At 34.3% G+C, this 20,077-nt stretch overlaps 1 protein-coding gene across 1 annotated transcript in view; it reads right to left on the bottom strand.

Annotated features, from left to right (window-relative positions):
* LOC104159367 (RNA-binding protein Nova-1-like) overlaps nt 1–20,077 on the bottom strand; it is a gene marked incomplete at its 5' end in the record, with an annotated part of 151,372 nt that overhangs the window by 29,513 nt on the left and 101,782 nt on the right. The window contains 1 exon segment of the mRNA XM_009697253.1: nt 7,947–8,113. Within this exon segment, the coding sequence (XP_009695555.1) occupies nt 7,947–8,113 (167 nt within the window).

Here is a 20,077-nt window from a genome sequence, read left to right as displayed (position 1 = left end):
CTGGCTGATAAGTAATTTACTGAAACACTCTCAATTGCTTTGCAAGAACTTTTAGGCAAAATTACTTCTTGAAGAGAGATGGACAGAGCTCAATAATTCTGATTTATTACACAGCATAGAATATTTTTTAAAAAATTTAGCAAGTGTTTTGCATTAGGCAAACACTTGAATTTAGTAGTTATTAGGCTTTTGGGAATGAGATGTATAAAGTGATTAGAAATCATAAGACGAATTTACATTACAGAGTTTCAATTTTTGAGACTGAAACATGTGTACTATAATTGAAGATTTCCTGAAATTGCAGGTTGACGGCTGGCAATGTTATAGAAAAAAGCCAGTCAGAAATTCTACCATATACCACTTTAAAGACTCGCAGGGTTTTTTTAAGCTCTATCTTGAATAATATAGTCCAAGTCATGATAAAATTGGTTTTCTCTGTTTTCTCAAATATTATTTCCTTTCCTATTACTTATGAGACAATGAATGGAAGACTATATTTACAGGTGAGTGAGTGTTGTTTGGTTTTACTTTAAGCTTCTAAAACAGATATTTGAGAAAATACATTTTAAGTAATACAAAGAGGAGCTTAATTTTAGAAATGAAATTCTGTTTGAGTCATATTTGAGTTGTAGTATTTTCTGAAAGTCCAAGAAAAGACTTTTTCCTTGTATTGCTCACAAGTATTGGCTCTGCTGTGGGAGACTGCTCTCAGGTGGCACAACATACTAAAAGGTGCAGAAAGATGGACAAAGCATCACCCTTCCATGCTTCATATTTTTGAGTAAGAGTGAAGATACAGATGTATCACGGCAGTATAGAATACATATACTCCATCTGCACAGTATTCCAAAAGGTCTCTGAGCCCTCTTTCAATGACTTCATGAATTGCCTAATGCAGAGCTATGTATAAATGACAAAAGTCACACCCTTATATATATATGTACTAAAAAAATTCAATACTTACACCATGGATAACAAATATTGTACTGAGACAGTTAACTTAATTCTCAGTGCCTATTAGTATATTTATATATAGAAGAGCAGAAAGAAAAGGCAGAAAATGAACTACCATTTGAAAACAGGGTTAGAGACACGAGAGCATATAAAGAACATAATTTAAATGTGAAGATGAAACTACATTTACAGCTTACCAATTTCTAGTTTCTCACTACAAGGCTTGCCAAACAAAGAAAATCTTGGTAATAACATTACCCTCATTAAATTACTATTAACACTAAGCTAATACTGAGTTTCAGTCTTGCATATATTAATATTGGTGCTTTTAAATCACTGAAATTAATGTGATGACAAAACTAATTTGCTTAAGCCAATATATTAATGCACTTTAAGAGAAGATGGTATTTTTTTTGAATTGCATTAAACAGTTGAATACATTCTCCAGCTAAAATGAGAATCAGAAAGGCCTGCAAGGCCCCATTGTGCTGAGCAACATAAAAGACTAACTAGACTTTCAACAGTATCAGAGATGAGCCTTTCTAAACAGATCACTTGCCTTGTTAAACATATTAAGTCTTCATCTGCCATGAACTCCTGTAATCCGTAATTTTGGCAAATGATTCTCATCTCAGTGATGACTATAAATATATAACACATTTCAAAAATTAAATTTGGAAAAAGAAATAATCAAAGATAATAATTTATTTACAATCCAGATTGTAAAAAGGCTACTTTGATGACTTCATTGATCTAATTGTACTTGCTACTTCTTCACTTCTGTAAAGAATGAATAAAATAAATTCTGATATTTCATCCTCTTCGTATTTGCTTTTGTGTAAAAGAAAACACAGGGCACAGGGCAATACAAAAAGACGAAGAAAGCTAGCATATATAGATGGAATGCTTAATTATAGGTGTTTATAGAGGTAATGTATCTGCATTTATGAACTCTTGGGGACTTGTCTTTGAAAAAGGAAAAAAGTGTGGTAAGTATGATGCAAAAACAAGATTATCTTGTGTTTTGTCTGGGGACAAGAAGTGGCAAGGAGCTGAAATCAAACCAGCAGGTGCCATTTGGATCATCAGAGCAACTCTGCATGGAGGGGATGATTTAGGGTGAAGATTACAGTAAAATGTACAAAGAAGAATCAGGACCTTCCCTTTCCCGAAAACTTGTCACAGTAACAGAGAACTACTACAAGATCTGGTGCTGTTATGTAGAAATACCAGAAAACGCAAGTAACCAGACACAGGCATCAAAAACACCTAAGAAGATATGAGTCTAAGATTAATGTCAAAAAACCCTAAGTCCCAGAAGGGAAAAAAGTGTCATCTTTTCATTCTGGGCTACTTTGAGATTTGGAAAAATACCACCAAAACTACAAAGTCATCAGAAGGCGTGAGATAACTTCAGGATTTTCTTAAGAATCAGAACAGTGCTGAGAATTCCTGCAATGTCGAATGCTACTGTTCATCCCCCAACAAAATCTTCTATTCACATTCCACTTTTGAAGCACATACAATGAAGAGTTCATCATCAGCTACAGAGTTAATTGTGCTCATAAAACACAGCTTCACATACATACTGAGATTATGTCCAACACTGGTGAAATGAAACAGAAAATTAAAACAGTGATCTGGCACCAGAATTAAGTAAAGGGCACATGAGGGACAGGATATAGTATACATTTTTACAGAATGCTAAATTTTGGCCATGGGATCTAATGTATAGAACTGTCTCTCTAGTAAATGGCAACATTAATTTCTTTTTTGTCATCACAAGTCGTAAACACACCTGCTTATCTTATTATTCATTGCAGAATGGTAACTGGTGCAATTCTTCACCTATGTTCAAAAGTGAGAAAAGTTTACAAGAAATTGTTGACTAGATGAAGAGACACAATGATATACAAAACTAAATATCATTATTTACCTCAAATGAAAAATACAGAGTTATTTTCCCATATTCTGGTGTTTAGTAAGTTCCATCTAGGTGACAGACTGTTGCCTTAAATGAATAAAAAGAAGAAAGGCTCATCAGAACGCAGAGGCATTTTAAGAAAGCAATGAAGACTTCTTAAGGAAGGACGGACTTCATATTGGTGGATGAAAAGCCATGTGCACTCATAGCCCAGAAAGTCAATCATATCCTGGGCTGTATCAAGAGACGTGTGTCTACGGGGTTGAGAGGTGATTCTCCCCCTCGACTCTACTCTGGTGAGACCCTCCCTGCAGTACTGCCTTCAGCTCTGCAGCCCCTAAAGTCAAGAAGGACATGGACCTGATGGAGTGAGTCCAGAGGAGGGTCATGAACATGATCAGAGGGCTGGAGCACCTCTCCTGTGAGGACAGGCTGAGAGAGTTTGGGTTGTTCAGCCTGGATAAGAGAAGGCTCCGGGTAGACCTCAGAGCAGCCTTTCAGTACCTAAAAGGGGCCTACAGGAAAGATGAGGAGGGACTCTTTATCAGGTAGGGTAGTGACGGGATGAGGGATAACAGGTTTAAACTGAAAGAGGGTAGGTTTAGATTAGATATAAGGAAAAAAATTCTTCACCGTGAGGGTGGTGAGGCACTGGAACAGGTTGCCCAGAAAAGCTGTGGCTGCCCCATCCCTGGAAGCGTTCAAGGCCAGGCTGGATGGGGCTTTGAACAACCTGGTCTAGTGGAAGGTGTCCCTGTCCATGGCAGGGGGGTTGGAACTAGGTGGTCTTTAAGGTCCCTTCCAACCAAACCATTCTACGATTCTATGATAATCTACCGAGTCTTTATAGTCTGAAGAACTCACATCTTGTATTTAAAAAAGAAGTCCTCCATTTAAGCCAATATTTTCAGATCTGTATTCTTAAAGCCAGGTTCTATTTAAGCACTTCAAAGTAAAACTTGTTATTTAAAAATTATGAATGCTTCAATTTTTTCTTTGCTGATCAACATTTCTGAAGTAAAAGTAGTCATTTTCACTAGAAGAATGCGAATTTACAAATCTGAGTTCAGACATTCAGTTTTGCAGATTTTGAACACAATGCCTGGGACTATGATTAATGAACAGAAGTTAAAGACTCATGAGAGGTTAATTATCTACTGAAAAAGCTGAAATGAAACTGACTCCAATGAAAACATTAATTGGAAGTTCTATATGTGAAAGTTTTACTCTAGCTTTTCAAGGAAGAAATTCTAAAATCTTTGTCCATGCTACGATAGCTAAAGATTTCATAGAATCAAGGAATGACTCAGGTTGGAAGGGATCTCAGAAGGCCAAACATTGCTAACTCCTACTTAAAGCAGAGTTAGCTGTAAGATCACACACCTTCCATATAATGCACAGCTCTGCAATGGCTCTCTCTGATTCCATGTGCTTCCTGGACAGGCTGTCACAACATTTATCTTATCAATGCCTATAAATACCTTAAGGGTGGATGTCAAGAGGATGGGGTCAGACTCTTTTCAGTGGTGCCCAGCAACAGGTTAAGGGGCAATGGGCACAAACTGAAACACAGGAAGTTCCATTTGAATATGAGGAAGAAATTCCATACATTGAGGGTGGCAGAGCACTGGCACAGGCTGCCCAGAGAGGTTGTGGAGTCTCCTTCCCTAGAGATATTCAAAACCCGCCTGGATGCGATCCTGTGCAACTTGCTGTAGGTTACCCTGCTTTGGCAGGGAGGTTGGACTAGGTGATCTCCAGAGATCCCTTCCAACCCAATCACAGGCTATTCTGTGATTCCATGAACACCTGCTACCTGTAAAACATCTGAAAGCTGGAAGGAAAGTTCAACCAGCATACAAAGAAGATGCAATAGTTTCTGAAGGTGATGCGATAAGACCACATTATGCAGTCTTTTCCATTGTTCATAGGAGCTGCTATTAAATTAGAGGTGAAATTTAAAGCTTTGTATGCTAATTACAAAGCCAAAATGGCTCAGGCTCCTGATCACTTTGTGAAAAATGTATTCTGTTCCCCTGGGTTACAATATGGTCTGAAAGAGTTGGTGTGACACTTCAAATAATAAAGACAGAAAAGGAAGGTTAGATGCTCACAGTACTTTCTGGAAGTAAAAGGGCACAGGAATCAATTGGTTATTGTCAAATGATACCTAGAAACAGCAGATGGCTAACATCTATGAAGAGATTGCCTATGTTACAAATAGATAAAAGATGCAAACATTTGGCATTTAAATATCTATCAGACCTGCTTGGAGGAGGGAACTACCTGACATCTACCGTTAAGTCCATAGGATTAGGAGATGTGGAAAAATGCAGTAGAGAAGGCTCAAAAGGAACCAGACAGACTTGTTTGCAAATCTTCTGAAGCTAAAAAAGTTAGAGAGACCAGAATGTTTGGATAGTGACTTCCATTAGTAAGGAGAAATGCCAGGACAGACCTAGCCTCCATGTATACCCATGTCTTTCCTGAAGACAGAAAGTGTTGAAACTCAAGGAGTCAACAAAGGGTTTACCTACTGTCTTTCTTCATTGAAACTGTAGCCAGAAGATATTTCCTTTCTTACCTCCTTCTCTGAGGTGAGTGTCGATAAAGTTGCCGAAAACAAAAAAATTACAATAGAGAAATGAGAGTTGCATACTCTTATAGACATGAGTGGCATTGCAAGGCTTCAACTACACGTATCTTCATCAATGGGGAGAAAAATACCTTTGCTTTTTGGTAGAAACAGCTAGAAAATCAATGGAAATATCTTCAAAGTTCCTAATGAAGGTAAAATTTATTATTTCAAATCAACTCTCAATCTCAAATTCAAAGTTGACTTTTGTCAATCTGCAATGTAATACTTTGGGGGCCAAAGTTCTAAGGTAATACTCTAAGATACGTAAAAGTTTGTAAAAGAAGAAATTGTAATTCATAAGGCTTATTTTTTGCCAAGTCCAAAATGACTTGTATTATACATTATCCTGATCATTTTAATAAAATTGTGACCTGTCTGCTATTAAAAAAAAATAGCAACACTGGAGTTCTAGATCACGATTACCTGTTATAAAATATTATCCTTTTAATTTCTTAAATAGAGCTACTATATCTTTCATTAAGATACAGGATATTCTGACAGATAACTTCACTGCAACCTCTATCTAAGAGCTCAGCTAAAAATTTCACTTCTTTGTAAAAATAATGGATTTTAGATTTATTGAGTCAATATTTATAATGTAAGAATTTATCATGAATAGCTGTTGCTTCATTAAAAGAGAAGTTAAACAATTCATTGCGGTTAAAACTACTCAACATATGCACATACATATCTCCAAATATTGCAGTCATATCATTATGCACCTCTATGTATACAGGTAATATATTAAAATTTTAAGGCGTAAAGCCAGTCACTAAATTACAGTCTTATACATTGTATTTAGTCTGTGATTTAACTTCACTAGCAGCAGCTCTTCACTAATCCATCCCTTCAGAATTTAATCTAACATTCCAAACATGAAATTGTGTTTAAAAACAACAAACAAACCCCAAGCCAACCAAACTAAAAAACAAACAAACAAACAAACCCCCCAAAAAATCAGAGAAAAAAACCCTCAACAACTTTACAAATAAGTTATCTGGAAAAGTATTGTGGACAAGCTATATCAACTTCAGATACAAGAGAGGAAGTATTCAGTCATGTCACTAAACAGCTCTGTAATGTAGCTTCTCAGGATCTTACTGACTTATCTAAGAATTAGCTGCATTTCATTGCAAAGGGGAGAAACACTTTTCATTGTAATAGTGAACACTCATTTCCCATTGGGTTAAGAAATATTAGCGTAAAATCTAACATTTTATGAGCAGAAAAGCCATTCAAAATACAGATCGCTTCAGCTTTTTCTTTCTTTCTCAGGTATAATCATTTTCATGTCTAATAATTGAAAAAACTAATCCTGTAAAATTAGGGGTTTTCTTTTTAGTATTTTTTAATAAATTATCTAGAGTATTTTTATGTAAAAGTATGGCATATACAGAAAAAGAATAGTAGTAAATATTTGAAATCATATACAATGGCTCATGCACAGTTTCATCCACCTAAAGCAATCTGATCGTTCCAAACTCATCCTGTTCCAACACATCTTCATATAAGCATTCTGTGTATGTCACTATATACAAAGTAAAATAATTGTACACAGTTACCAAATTACTTTATAGGGCACTGAATCTTGCTAGTGTAGAAGGACGAAACAATCTTTTCCCATATAGGACAGGTGAGAAACTAAAATCTATCCTATATAGGATAGAGAGACAAGACAAAATTTTACTAATGTTCACTCATTTCTTTCTTCATCTTCTTCTTATTCAATACAATGGAAAACAATTTTAAATTCTGTATGACACATATTTCACATTCTTCTTACAGGGCAATTTTTTTAAAAATTAAAATTGTTCTGAAAAATGTAAGGAACCAAATACTAGACGAATAATACCTTGCAAATATATTTTGCATTGCCCATAGCTTTTGAAAGAAGTCAGCGTAAATCAGGCAAAAAGATGCCAAAAATAACAAAGTGAAACTGTAGAAAACATTCCAAGTAAATTATCTTTATATTTTTGAGTTCTTACAGATAAGGTTTTTTGAAGTATCTAATATAGGGTCTAAAAAAACAATTAACATTTTTGGTTTTATTTTATATAAATATAAAAGTAGGAAACAGTCAGTTATTCTGTGATTTTTAGTACCACTAAAGATTTACAAAGGTTCACCATTTAAGATTAAAATTCAGCAATCTTTAACTAAAACCTAGAAGTGTATTATCACCTTATACAGTAAAGAAAAGTTTATGAAAGAAACACATTAGAGCATGGCACTGAAACTCATGAAACATCGTCTAAAAGAACTGCTGAGAAACACGGAACACATAAGTTCAAGGAAAAGGAGGACCAGCAAATTAAAGGCTAAAATAACATTTTCTTAAAGAACATGTTACGTTGACCCCCTGCAGCCTTAAAGTTTTAAGGCTTCTGAGGAGCTGCTGTGACTCTCTATTCCCAACCAAAAACTCACTTGTTTGATGCGGTCTGGATTAACAGTGGTCTGAGGCTGTAGAATGCTGACAGGCTCTGTCTTGGCCACATTTTGAGGCATTTCTCGAATCTTCTCTGCAATGAAGCCATGAACTGCATTTAGTGCTTCAACTGTTCCCTGGATCAGACACACCCGCTCTGTAGTACCTGCAAATACCAAAAGTTGATCTAAATAAAGTGGATTCTTCAAGATTGCACAAACTGCTTAAATTATGGCATAAAGATGGCACTCAAAAGCAATCTTACAAAACCAACTAGCAATACGTCCATAAACATACAAACGAAAGGAGAGGTTTCCAAAAAGATAACATACTGATGATCTGAAGATCTTTTAAACAACTCCTATTTGTGTAGATCCTACAAACACCTAACTTTCAAGCCAATCTGGATAATGTGAGTTAGAAGGGAAAAAAAAAAACAAAAACAAAACACAGCCCCCTTCCCAGCAAAACTATTAGGTTTTATAGCAAATACAGTAACTGTGTGCAGAATATACCTCTTTTAAATTATTCTCACCTAGTTCTAGATCATTCTAAAATATTGTACAACTTTCAGGTAACACAAGGTTGAACATAATAGCCAGTATTACAGAGGCACTTGAAATAAGCTTTGTACTGAACACCTGAACTGCAAATACATTAATTTAGTGTAGACATTATTAGATCATTTCTTAAAACAGCTGCAAGTTGTTAGGGCAAGACATTTCAAGGCCAACTAATCTCATATATTTGAGTATCCACTTTGACTTTTATAACCTTCCTACCTTACAATATCCCTGCAATAACTGCAATTATTTACTGAATATACAGAGTTTAAGCTGTCTTTAATGTGATTTAGCAGTTGGAAATTATGAAAGCTTGTACCAAGTAAGTAGTCAATACCCCACAACTTAAATTTCAAGAACTTCTGTTTAGAGTTATGCTGAATACCGTTCATGAAGGATATCTAGACTCCACGTGACCACCTTCTATTCTAAGCATCCGTGTTCTAAGGTCATGGGAAAATACACTTGTCAAATAGGTCGGATAAGTGAAATACATATTTATTCTATATGTAAGAATACTAGGCCTTTTATGGCAATGAAACAGAGGAGGGGACACTTTCCTGCTGTATTCATTTGTAAAGGTAGGACAGATACTAAGAAAGATAGGCCTTGAACATATTCCTGAGTCCCAAACTCTGCATAGTGTAATCCTCTGTTTCTTGTCATTTCAGTTTTGCCTGGTTTTCAGTGCTAACTGTTATATTCTGCTTTGTATCATTTTGCTTAACTCTCCTCTCCAGTCTGAAGTACATTCTTTCTCTTGTATTGGATGTCACTCCCTCTCCCTTATATCACCATTACTTACTCTCACCTTTAATTTCATTGACTCCTATAATGACTTGCCTATCCTTGTAGCCTGGAGAAAGACAGTCTGATGTGCCACGTTTATCTTGTCTTTTGTATACTACCTCATAAAATTTGCAATTCGATGCAGATTACCAAGAAACACTAAATAACTACCATAGCTTTAGTTATGATTCTCTACAGAGGCTTAGACAAAGCCTACATCGCCACATAACCCTTTTACAAGCTGATACTGTGCTGTTTGTTTTTTGACACACCAGTCCTTATACCTTTGATTTGCTAATTAAAAATATCTACAGGATGGCCAAAGATGAATTCAGAATTGTGCAAAAATACTTATTTTACATGACTAGTGTGGTTTTAGATTATTTTTTATGGCTTCACTGTATAGCAAAAAAGCTTTTTGTACATATTGGGTTACAGTTTGACACATCCTCACTAGACAGAGAATATTAAAAAAACAGTATTGATCCTAAGGATACAAGTATGACACCGCACTGAAACAATCCACATTCTGTATTCCACATATCAAACCACTTAAACAGGCTCCACAAAATCAGTTTTGACTTGAAAAACAGAATCTAACAGAAGTTGGGAAACAAAATGAAACTTAAAAGGGAGTATTGTAATTTCCGCTTTTGCTCTGCAGGAATACCAAAAAAAGACAATCTAGATGTCCAAGTAAAATCGCTTTGAAATTTCATGTAGTATATACTTCCACAAAAAAATTCTGTACATTTCCAACATACTCAAATTAATGATTTTTCATCACCATGTTTTTACCTTCAAATACCAGTAGAACAGTTCTACTAACAGAAGAAAACCGTAACATGAACTATCATGATATTAGCATATTCCTGAAGATGTAACAATACTGCCATGCAAAGATATGTCAGATATATCTCTATTCAATGCCAGTGCACCTTTTTCTTCAAGATTACAGAGGAAGCAAAATAACAAATCTGAACCGTGGAATTACCACAAAAATAAATGTAATTTTTGTCATTGATGTATTTGTTGTAAATACTATTGACATGATCGCATGTGAATCTTTTCTGATGAAAAATTCCTTCACTTTACCTAAATAAATGAAAACTACAATGTAAAAATGTTGTAAATACTAGTAAGTTTGCAATGATTTCTGAAGTTCACAACATGTTAGTTGCCCTCATTACCACTGTACAATCTGCACAGAATCACAGGTAATAGACAGATTAAAGAAATGTACCAGGACGGTAAGCAACCTCCTCCCTAAAATTCACTTCCTATCAATTTCATGTCTTTACTAATATCTACTGTTATCAATTCATCTTAAAATACGCTCCTTACAACACTGCAACATAGTCTTTAAACAGAGAATAGTACAGTAACCTTAGTCATCTGCAAGAAAAAAAAAATTATTAGTAAATGCTTCTCATCTGCTTCTGTGGATGATCTCTAAAAATTAAATATTTCATTACCTAAAGATGAAACAGCACACAAAGAGCCCTGCCTGTTCATTAACTTAATGTATTCATGTACACTTAAAAATCTTTCAAAGACTTTTTTAAGAAACAGGCAATACTAAAATTCAACTTCGTGGAAGAAGCTCTACAGCAAAACTGACGGAATGAGAAACAAACATTTTTTCTCTATTAAAATATGTTGTTTAAAAATATTTAAAATTAGGATTAAAACGTGTCAATCAATATTTCAAAAGCTGTCAGGTTAATAATCCTAGAGATAAAATATAAAGTTAAAATCATTACACTCTTAACAGCAAGTTATACAAGTATCACAATCAAATGCATATTTCTCAAGAGCAAGATATTTAGAACACTTATGTGACCTGCTATAGTGTCTTTTCAACAAATCAACTTCAAAATACAGCTAATCTTTTTTTTCCAAAATACTCCATCAAAATAGGGAGTTCGAATAACAAACAGAAATCACCACAGAAAATCAAACTTGGTTCCTAGACGAAGCTTTCTTAATGCCTTTTTATTTTTTTTTTTAATCCTCCTACTTGGCTTCCTCCCCCTTTTGCAAACAACTCCTGTGGTTTCTGTGTAAAGCAATCCAGCTCTACAAAAATGCTCTGGGGAGTCTTTACGCTGCAGTATTAATTGTCTCCTAAATGATGAGATGTGATGTGGATTGATCAATGCAGCTAATGCAAGTGTTCTCTAGGTCAGCAGACAACACACTGAAACAAAACACAGATCAGGTTACGTCCAAGCTACCGGAGCCTAATACGGAAAGCACTTAACAGGGATAACTATACTGTCAAAACATTTGAAAGGAAAACAGTCGATGCTAAATAGGAATTTCATTAGACTTGACACTAAGTGACTAAAGGGTATTCTACAATCTGTGTTATTTTAGAAGGTGCAATATAATAAAAATATGCTTCATGTCATACTACAGACCAAACACACTACGTTTTAGTATGTATAAACCAAGATGCAGTAAACGGAAATCACTGTTCCATGAAGAAATCCAATTGTGCAAAAGCACATCTCACATAGATTAAGATACAGTTTTAAAGTGCATCACAATAGTAGCACATTTTCTTCGAGGGTTATGTCAAAAACAAAAGGTTTACAAAAAGGTGTGGAGAAATTGTATACACATATAGTTGGGAATCGCTTTGATCTTCTGAAGTGATGTTGTCGTACTCCTTCACACAACTCTAATAGCTTTTCACTCAGGTAACAGAGTACAATAATTTACAAGAGTCACACAAAAGGAAAACTGCCAGCTATACGACTAACCTCTATAACAAAAATAAGTCTATGAATCACTAAAGTTGGTGAAATTTCTGTCATTTTAAAAGCTTTTAGGCTCCATTAGTGTCTAAAGTAAACTCTTAGATTATTTATAATTTTCAGTTGTTTAACACTTGTATCCACTCCTTTTTTCATGTTTCTGTGAACAAAAGCTCAGCCATCTATATGCACTTTTTGTCATATGACTTTTGAAATATTTAAAATACAGTTCTTGTTTAACTAACTGACTTAGAGAAAGCCAAATTACCAAATAATCAGCGCCTTTATATTTTTTGTGTGCAAATACAGCCAACATAAAATTATTTAATTTTTTTCATTTACAATTCAAATCAGAGTTAGTATCATGTATTGTACATTGTATTTTACATATGAAGAGATAAAAACAAGAGAACAATATGACCAGCATATGCCATAGAAAATGATCAAATGTAGAGTAGGTGGTCATCAACCCTGTACATTCAAGAAAAGTAGAAAAAATATTTTTATGTATGTTCAGTGATACTAAAGGCCATGACAGAAGATTGCATGTGGTTGCAAAATAGGAAACCTCTAAATACATGCTGCTGCTGATGTTGCTACAATCATTTAATGTTTACTTTTTCTAAAGAACCCAATTAAATTACTCAGTATTTGTACGTGCTCTACTTTTCGGCAAGTAAAATGTGGTTTCTTTCCTCTTATATCAGAATTAAAATTCAATTTGCATGTGTACGTTTTAACTTTTTCTTATCAAAGAGGCAGAATGTAATTGCACAAAAAAGCCTGCCTGTACTGCTCACCAAAAATAGATTTTTAAAACTAATGAAGAAAAAAGAAATCTTAATCATTTTTTTGTTTTGTTTGGTTTTTAGGGGGAAATTTTTGGGGCCTAATTTTTTTAAGTGAAAACAGATATGGAATATATTACATAAACATACTCCTTTTCTCTGCAGTTCCATGGGGGAGAAAAAGATGAAATCACTAGCAGCCATCAGGCAATTTCAAAGTAAGTAAATAAAAACCTGTTTTGAAATATAATAAGTTAGTCCTAAAAGCTAAACAGCTTGCAATAACTATTTTAATAATTCATTTTTCCCTCTACCTCCTTTAACTACCTAAAACTTTACTTCTAGCAAACATCCTTGGCAACTACATCACACTAATTTTATCAAGAACTTCAAAACAACAGACCAGAAGCTTTTTCTCTGAGAAGATTGTTATTTACTTATAAGACAACTGACACAGCTTTTAAAATAATCATTAGAATAAAGGCTAGAAGATGCAACAGGATAAAGGATGCTGATGCTTTCAATGTTTTTATTTCTGTATTTAACAGGCATGCATCTATATATGGTTACCATTGAACTTTTAACTGTTTGCTTAAAGACTCTGATTCAATGTGTAACAGTTCTACTGTATTCACAGAAACACTCACTAAATGTTAAATGTACTTCTGTGTTTTACGAACCTTAGTTGAAACGTTCGGGGGAATGCACTGTACCTTTCAGAAAGGACTGTCTGACATTTATAGGACTGTACATACTTTTCATTGGGCTTTTACATCAATCTTAAAGAGCATTTCAAAACCTAAAAAGCACAATGCATTACCAGCCCAGGGTAATCCCAATACATCCACTAATTAAATCTCCTTATATTTTTCCAGTGTACCATGTCAATTTCTTTGACACTGAAAGGGAAAACCTGACAGAGGAGCCAAACGTAAAACCTTAACTAAATGAAAGGTTGCGCTGCAATCTCTCATCAGCTGATTTGCATTAAGCTTTTTATTTGACAGCTCACAGTACAGCAGGCTGCTAACCCTAATGTCCCATACATTTATTTTTGTGACCCATGATCAAATGGGCTATAGAGTGGGACTCTACACACCACCACCACTGACAGCTTCAGCCTAAAACTGATCTTGCAAAAGCTCTTGGTAGAACAAGACTGCACTTTGACACTGTTCCCAAGCAATATAAAAATTGTCAAGAATGCACTTAACATGAAAATCATATAAATTCTTCCTTGCACGTAACATTTCCTCTCTACTCTTGCATAAAACCTTAGCAAATGAAAGCCAGACAATAAAAACGTGTTTTATTCGAATGTGATCCCAGTATTTCACAACACCTTAAATAGATATGAAAAACCTCTATCATATAAATGGCAAAATGTACACAATCTTAAATGCAACACGAGAACATCCCACACATGTGCATAGAAATCTCAACAAGACAGTTTTCTCCTTCAGTCCTTATCTCCCTCCTGTCCTTTTACCTTTGTTTCTTGAGAGAGAATTAATTGGTCTTAATACAGAGCCTGTTCCTGTATTCATCACAGACAGAAAGATGGCTCGCTCTCAAAGCAAAACAGAACACTTACAAAAATAGGGAGTAAAACTTAACCTTCCCCAACTAAAAATTAAAATAGTTATTTTAATAGCAACTAAAATAGCTGAATAAAAGAAGAAAATATTGAAGAGAATCTATGAAATTGAAAGGAAATATCACCTTGTAAGAATCATCTTGATATCTGTTATAAAATCAGGGCATCCTTAACTTTGATTTTAAATTTCAAGATTACTGATTGGATGCATTTAGCTTCACTAAAGTTCCATTCTTCTTTCAGAGAGAAACAAACTGTTCCCTTTAAAGTTTCATCTGTAATTACTCCTCCTGAAATTCTAACTATTAATGTTTTCTGCAGCTACATTACACTTTACATGAGTCAAGCATCTAATGAAAGCAGGTTAGGATAAATGGTCTATTTCTTGAAACATGTTAACAGATACGATGATTACCAAGCATGTGCACCTATGCACATGACGTGTTGAAATCTGCAAAAATACATGTTAGAACTTGGGGTCCTCTAACATCAGTCCTCTAATATTTTCCTATCGAGTGCTCACAGTAATTCTTACTAGCCTTAGCAGAAGAAACTGACTGCTGAACTCATATTGATAACACACCTTTTAGGTGTGGTCTATGGAAAGCCACATACATGTATGTGCATACACATATTCATACCCACATATATACCAATTTGTGTTACTTCAGTTGAATAAGTGACCCCTTCACTAGAATTCAGATATTGAAATAATTCAAGTTTAAAAATTCTGTAAAATGTATGAACTGTATAAGTTCTCAGAGCTATATCAAAACTTCAAGTTTACATTCCATTATGCTCTGGTCACACGAGTGAATTACATGAATCCACGTTTAAGATAGTTATAAGTCTGAAGAAAAACAGATTATTCTGAAGAAATGGATTATTCTCATGTGAGAGAGAAACCTTGGAAATTAAAAAGATTTAAATAAAAGGAAAAAACCCAAACCTCAATTATTAAAGGCTTAGAAGGGATGATGAGTCATCTTACAAAGCAAACAAGCCCTTGAACATAAACCATTTTGTTGGATATCAGCTAAGGATTTGATGATGATTTCCCAAAAATTAAGTTATATAAAGAGAGATGAGGAATTCCTGATTTTTATTACACTATTATGTTTAAGACAGGAAACAAGGATTATAACTACTTTTCTTTGTTTAAGAGTTATTCATAAAAAACCTGTATATTCCACTTTAAAAGCTGGTCAATTTCCCCAAAACCATGGGCAAAAGCCAGAGATTTTGTCTTGGTATGGTTTTATGAAGGACTGTTACTTAGATGAGAAACAGAAAGTGTGTGTGCAAATCAATGACAAAGGGCTGCAATGAAAGAGAGCACAGCCTAATTATGCTTTGGGAAAGCATGTTTCTGGAAAATAAAAGGTCTAGAACTAAGAAAGACCTCAAAACATGGACAGAAGCACTATATTTTTATTCAATTTGTTTGGGGAAATGGTTGTCTTAACATATTATTTGCAAAATGATCTGTAACAAATGAACTACTGTTTAAACAAATAACATTAAAACCCACCTGATTGCATCGTAACATTTACACCTAATTGTAAAAGCAGTTAGAAAGGGATCAGGAAGAATTTTTACAGTTTGCTGCTATTAAATTTTATGTCAGAGAAGAACTTCCCCAAAATAGTATTCAGGGAAACAATTCCTTATTAATTTTCCCTTCTACCTCCCAAAGTGTTTGGTAAACAGGCTAAACTAACTGCCATCTTCTCATCTTCAGTTTCCTAAAGCTGGAAAGTGAATACATTTCCTATAGGTGTCTGTCCTCAAAAACAAAATAATGAAAAAAAACATGGGAACACAAAATAATAGAATTTAAACAAAATATAAAATATTTAAAATTATTCATTGCTATTTAAATGTTCCACCTATTAAAAAAATCAGATAAGTTAGGGTCTGCAAATTACGTGATGTTCTCTGCTAACAGAGAAATCTGCTTCAAATTTTCTCTTAATTTTTTTCTTCTTAACAGTGGTAACATGGCTGCTGGACAGCAATATGCTTCTGACTCATATAAATGCTTTTTCAAAAGGAAACGTGCTTGCCACTATGGTGCTTATAAATCTTTTGTAATAATGCAATATAATAATTTGCTCATTCAGATATTTTTAAGATTACCAAAGTGTCTGGAATGTTGCACAGAGTTACTGTATTTTGCCTATCAGTAAGCATCTAAATAAATAAACAAACATGTTAATAAAAATCCAATACCTAAGTTTGATGAAAATGTGAAGGTTTCTCAGAAACAAAAGTTTTCAAAATCATTAAAAAAACCAAGCACACACAATATCACCACAAGACCAAATCTGCTGGAGAAAAAAAGAGCTGACCTTATTTTTGGAAGAGGACCACAGAATAGAAAGAAAAAAATCACATGTGTTTTTCAAGATATCTGGAATAAATTTTCGTATCAACAAAAGCACTTAAGAATTTTTTAAAGCAAAGTAATCTTCAGTTGGCAATTACAGCCTTTATGCTACTGTAATATGAACCTTTGTTAATAGTGCCTCCTACACGTACAATTACCAAAGGAAAAAAAATCCACCTATTTAAACAGTAAAATATACTTTGAAAAATTGTAGGAACTGATAAATCTTATAATTTAGAGTGATAACAGTTCAAATCACCAAGGGAGCTTTTCTCCTCAAAAATAGTTCTCAAGTTCCATAGTTTAAAAGCTTGTGAAAAGCTTTGGAAAATCCTCCTAGAAAAGGCCAATTGCTCAAGAAATCAAATCACCTAATACATTCATTACTATGTATCTGTTTGGAGGAAGCAAATACCAAATTTCAGGCAAATGAGCTATACTCAAGGTTTAGATTAGAGATGCTACTAAAACACTTGTAATTGCATGTATTTTTTTTTATATATATATTGCAAGTAAATATTGACAGTGATCATGGAAATATGATTTTTCAAGAGTATGCTTATTACTATTGAATGCTTTTTAATTTAAGTGATGATCCTGCAAGAAATTACCTTTATCTATAGTGTTCAAGACTAGAAACAAAAGTAATCTCAAGTAGGGATAAACTGTAGAGACACATGCTATAGCAACCATATCATAAAAATTATTCTACATCCCAGTCTAGAAATACAAGGAAAGAGACAAGGATGCTGTCATGTCAAACCCAGGATGAGCTCCCATTTTGATGCAGTCATTATAACACACATACAGAACAGGTACATGCAAACCCACATGCGCAAACACAAAGACACACATCTTTTCATATCTTGCTCCTTCTGTTGTCCTCTCTAAATGCTAGTCTAAATCCATGTTCTGCTCACAGCAGATTTTAGCTGTTGTATGTTTAATTAAATCCATTGCTCTCCAGCAGTGGAATTCTAGTCCAGGATTTATATGGAAAGCAGGCAGGATTTTGTGACTACTGCCCAAGCATTCAGTATGCCAGTTATTTTTGTTTGTCATCCTATCTCCTTCCTGACTTCCAGATTGTAACCCTTTTAAAGCGCGTCCTGTTGTTTTTTCTATGAATGGCATTTATGTCCCCTTAAATTTAGCTTTCTGAAATGTATGCATCAAGTTCAAGGTAGCTGTTTAAGAAAGATAAGGATGTCCATGAAGAATGCATCCCATCTACCTTTGGATGGAATCAGCCCACAAATATATGAAGCTCTTACCCTTGAGTATTAGCTTAGGTTAGACACTCAGTTCCTCGAAGGCTCACTATATATACCCATACATATATATATATACCTAACATGATACTGTTTTCCAGAGACAACTACAACATAAGTGTTGAATTACTTCTAATACTAATGCTATAAAAACTACTATTAATGCTATATGACAACATTAAAAGCATTGTCTGAGTGTAGGAATAAGGCAGTATGTAAAATGATTTTGATGCAGTAACAGGTAAACTGAAGTATCAATAAAAAGAGATGTTTCCCTCCAAAAGCAAATGCCTGAATCATTTCCACCCACCAGCAGATTTATATAAATTCACAAATATTTAGTCATCTGAAAGTCCACAATAAAAAGCAGTAGAAAATATTACGTAGGTAGAACTGTTTCTAAACAGAACTTTTTCACAACTTTTTGCACTGGTTGACTGCTGCTGTTTCTCTATTTTTATAGCCACCACACAGCTACATATTCTTTTCTCCTAAGCACTCAAAAATTCCTACTTCATACATATTTGCTGAACTATTTTCATTCTTGTACAAAATTACCTTTATAACAGTCAAGGTAGATATAATAGCCTTGGTAAGTTCAGTACCAATGAGCTAAAGATCTTGCTGAAATTCATTTTTTGCATGTTGTGTTATAAAAAGTCCACAAAAGTTTTTTTAAAAAAAAGAGAGGGTTAGGAACTGTAGCTTTTTCTTTAGTTTCTGTACCTTTTCACCATCAGAAGGAGAATGAACAAAAGAGCTCCTATGAGTACTATGGCCGGTCCAGACAGGAACCTTTTTTATGGGTCAGTCATTTTGCAAGTATTTTCAACTCTTCAAAAGAATAATTCCACAATTCAATGTTTATACAAATGCTACCATATTTCAATGTTTACGTTATTGGATTTAAGGAAATCTGGACAGCTACCTCATGCAACTTCACTGATCAAGAACAGGGCTGAAGAACAGGTTTTTTTCCCCTGCTTTTGAAGAGTAGGTCAAGCATTTCTGTTTAGAAACTGAACAGTGTCAGGATTCATTCTGGAACGAATGGAATTAAAATGTTAACAGCCACAATGTCATTATCAAATCCTTAAATCTACGGATATTGTCACTGAACTCATTGCAACTTCATAGACCATAAGTCTCCAACATAAATCTGACTGTGAGATAAGAACCTGGACTGAATAAACTACTAACCTACTGAATATATTATTGGGTTCCATTCTCCACATTTCTGTTCTGTATTAAGCAGGTAAATTTAAGCCCATAAAGAAACCACTGGATTCTTTTAGATAAACTTAAAAGTCATACATTTTCTTGCATTACATCAAACTCGTAAGACTATTTTAGGACTATCTGAGGTTTTTGTTCTCTTGTGCCTCCCCCCACTTTTTTTTTTTTTTTTTTTTTTTTAAGATGGAAATCCTGTAACTCCCTTTTTAAAAACTGAAAGAAATACTTTTCTGACAGGTCCTGGTTTAAAATTTTCCATATGTTCTAACAATAGAAATTCTTTAATGTGCTTATTATTTACCTAGCAGATACCTGTTAATCTTCCAGTATATCAAATCAGATAGATCTTAATAAGTTAAAAAGAAGAATGATCCTTTCTAACATGAATACATACAAGGCACTGTCTCTGATGAAGACTGTCAGGTTATTAAGCAGTTGATAATGAAAAATAATAAAAGATGTCACATTAAAACAGGATGATCAAGTCTAATCACACACTGACACTGTGATTAGAAACTTTCCCTGGAAGACAGAGTAAACATTTACCTTAACTTTGCAAAGAGAATATTACAACAATGTGAACTGAAGTTATGTGTACACAAATGCACAAGCAACCTGTGTAAACCAACATGAAACAAACACACCCACTTGAAATAAAAGTATTATATAATTGCCTAAAGAATAAATCCTCCCCCCCCCCCCCCCCCCCCAACAAAACATACAAAAACAACCCCC

This window comes from Cariama cristata, unplaced genomic scaffold, assembly GCF_000690535.1.
Source record: "Cariama cristata isolate BGI_N322 unplaced genomic scaffold, ASM69053v1 scaffold15673, whole genome shotgun sequence".
In the NCBI taxonomy this organism is placed as follows: domain Eukaryota; kingdom Metazoa; phylum Chordata; class Aves; order Cariamiformes; family Cariamidae; genus Cariama; species Cariama cristata.
Note: the sequence above shows the minus strand (reverse complement) of the source record. Positions and strands in the feature narration are given on the sequence as shown.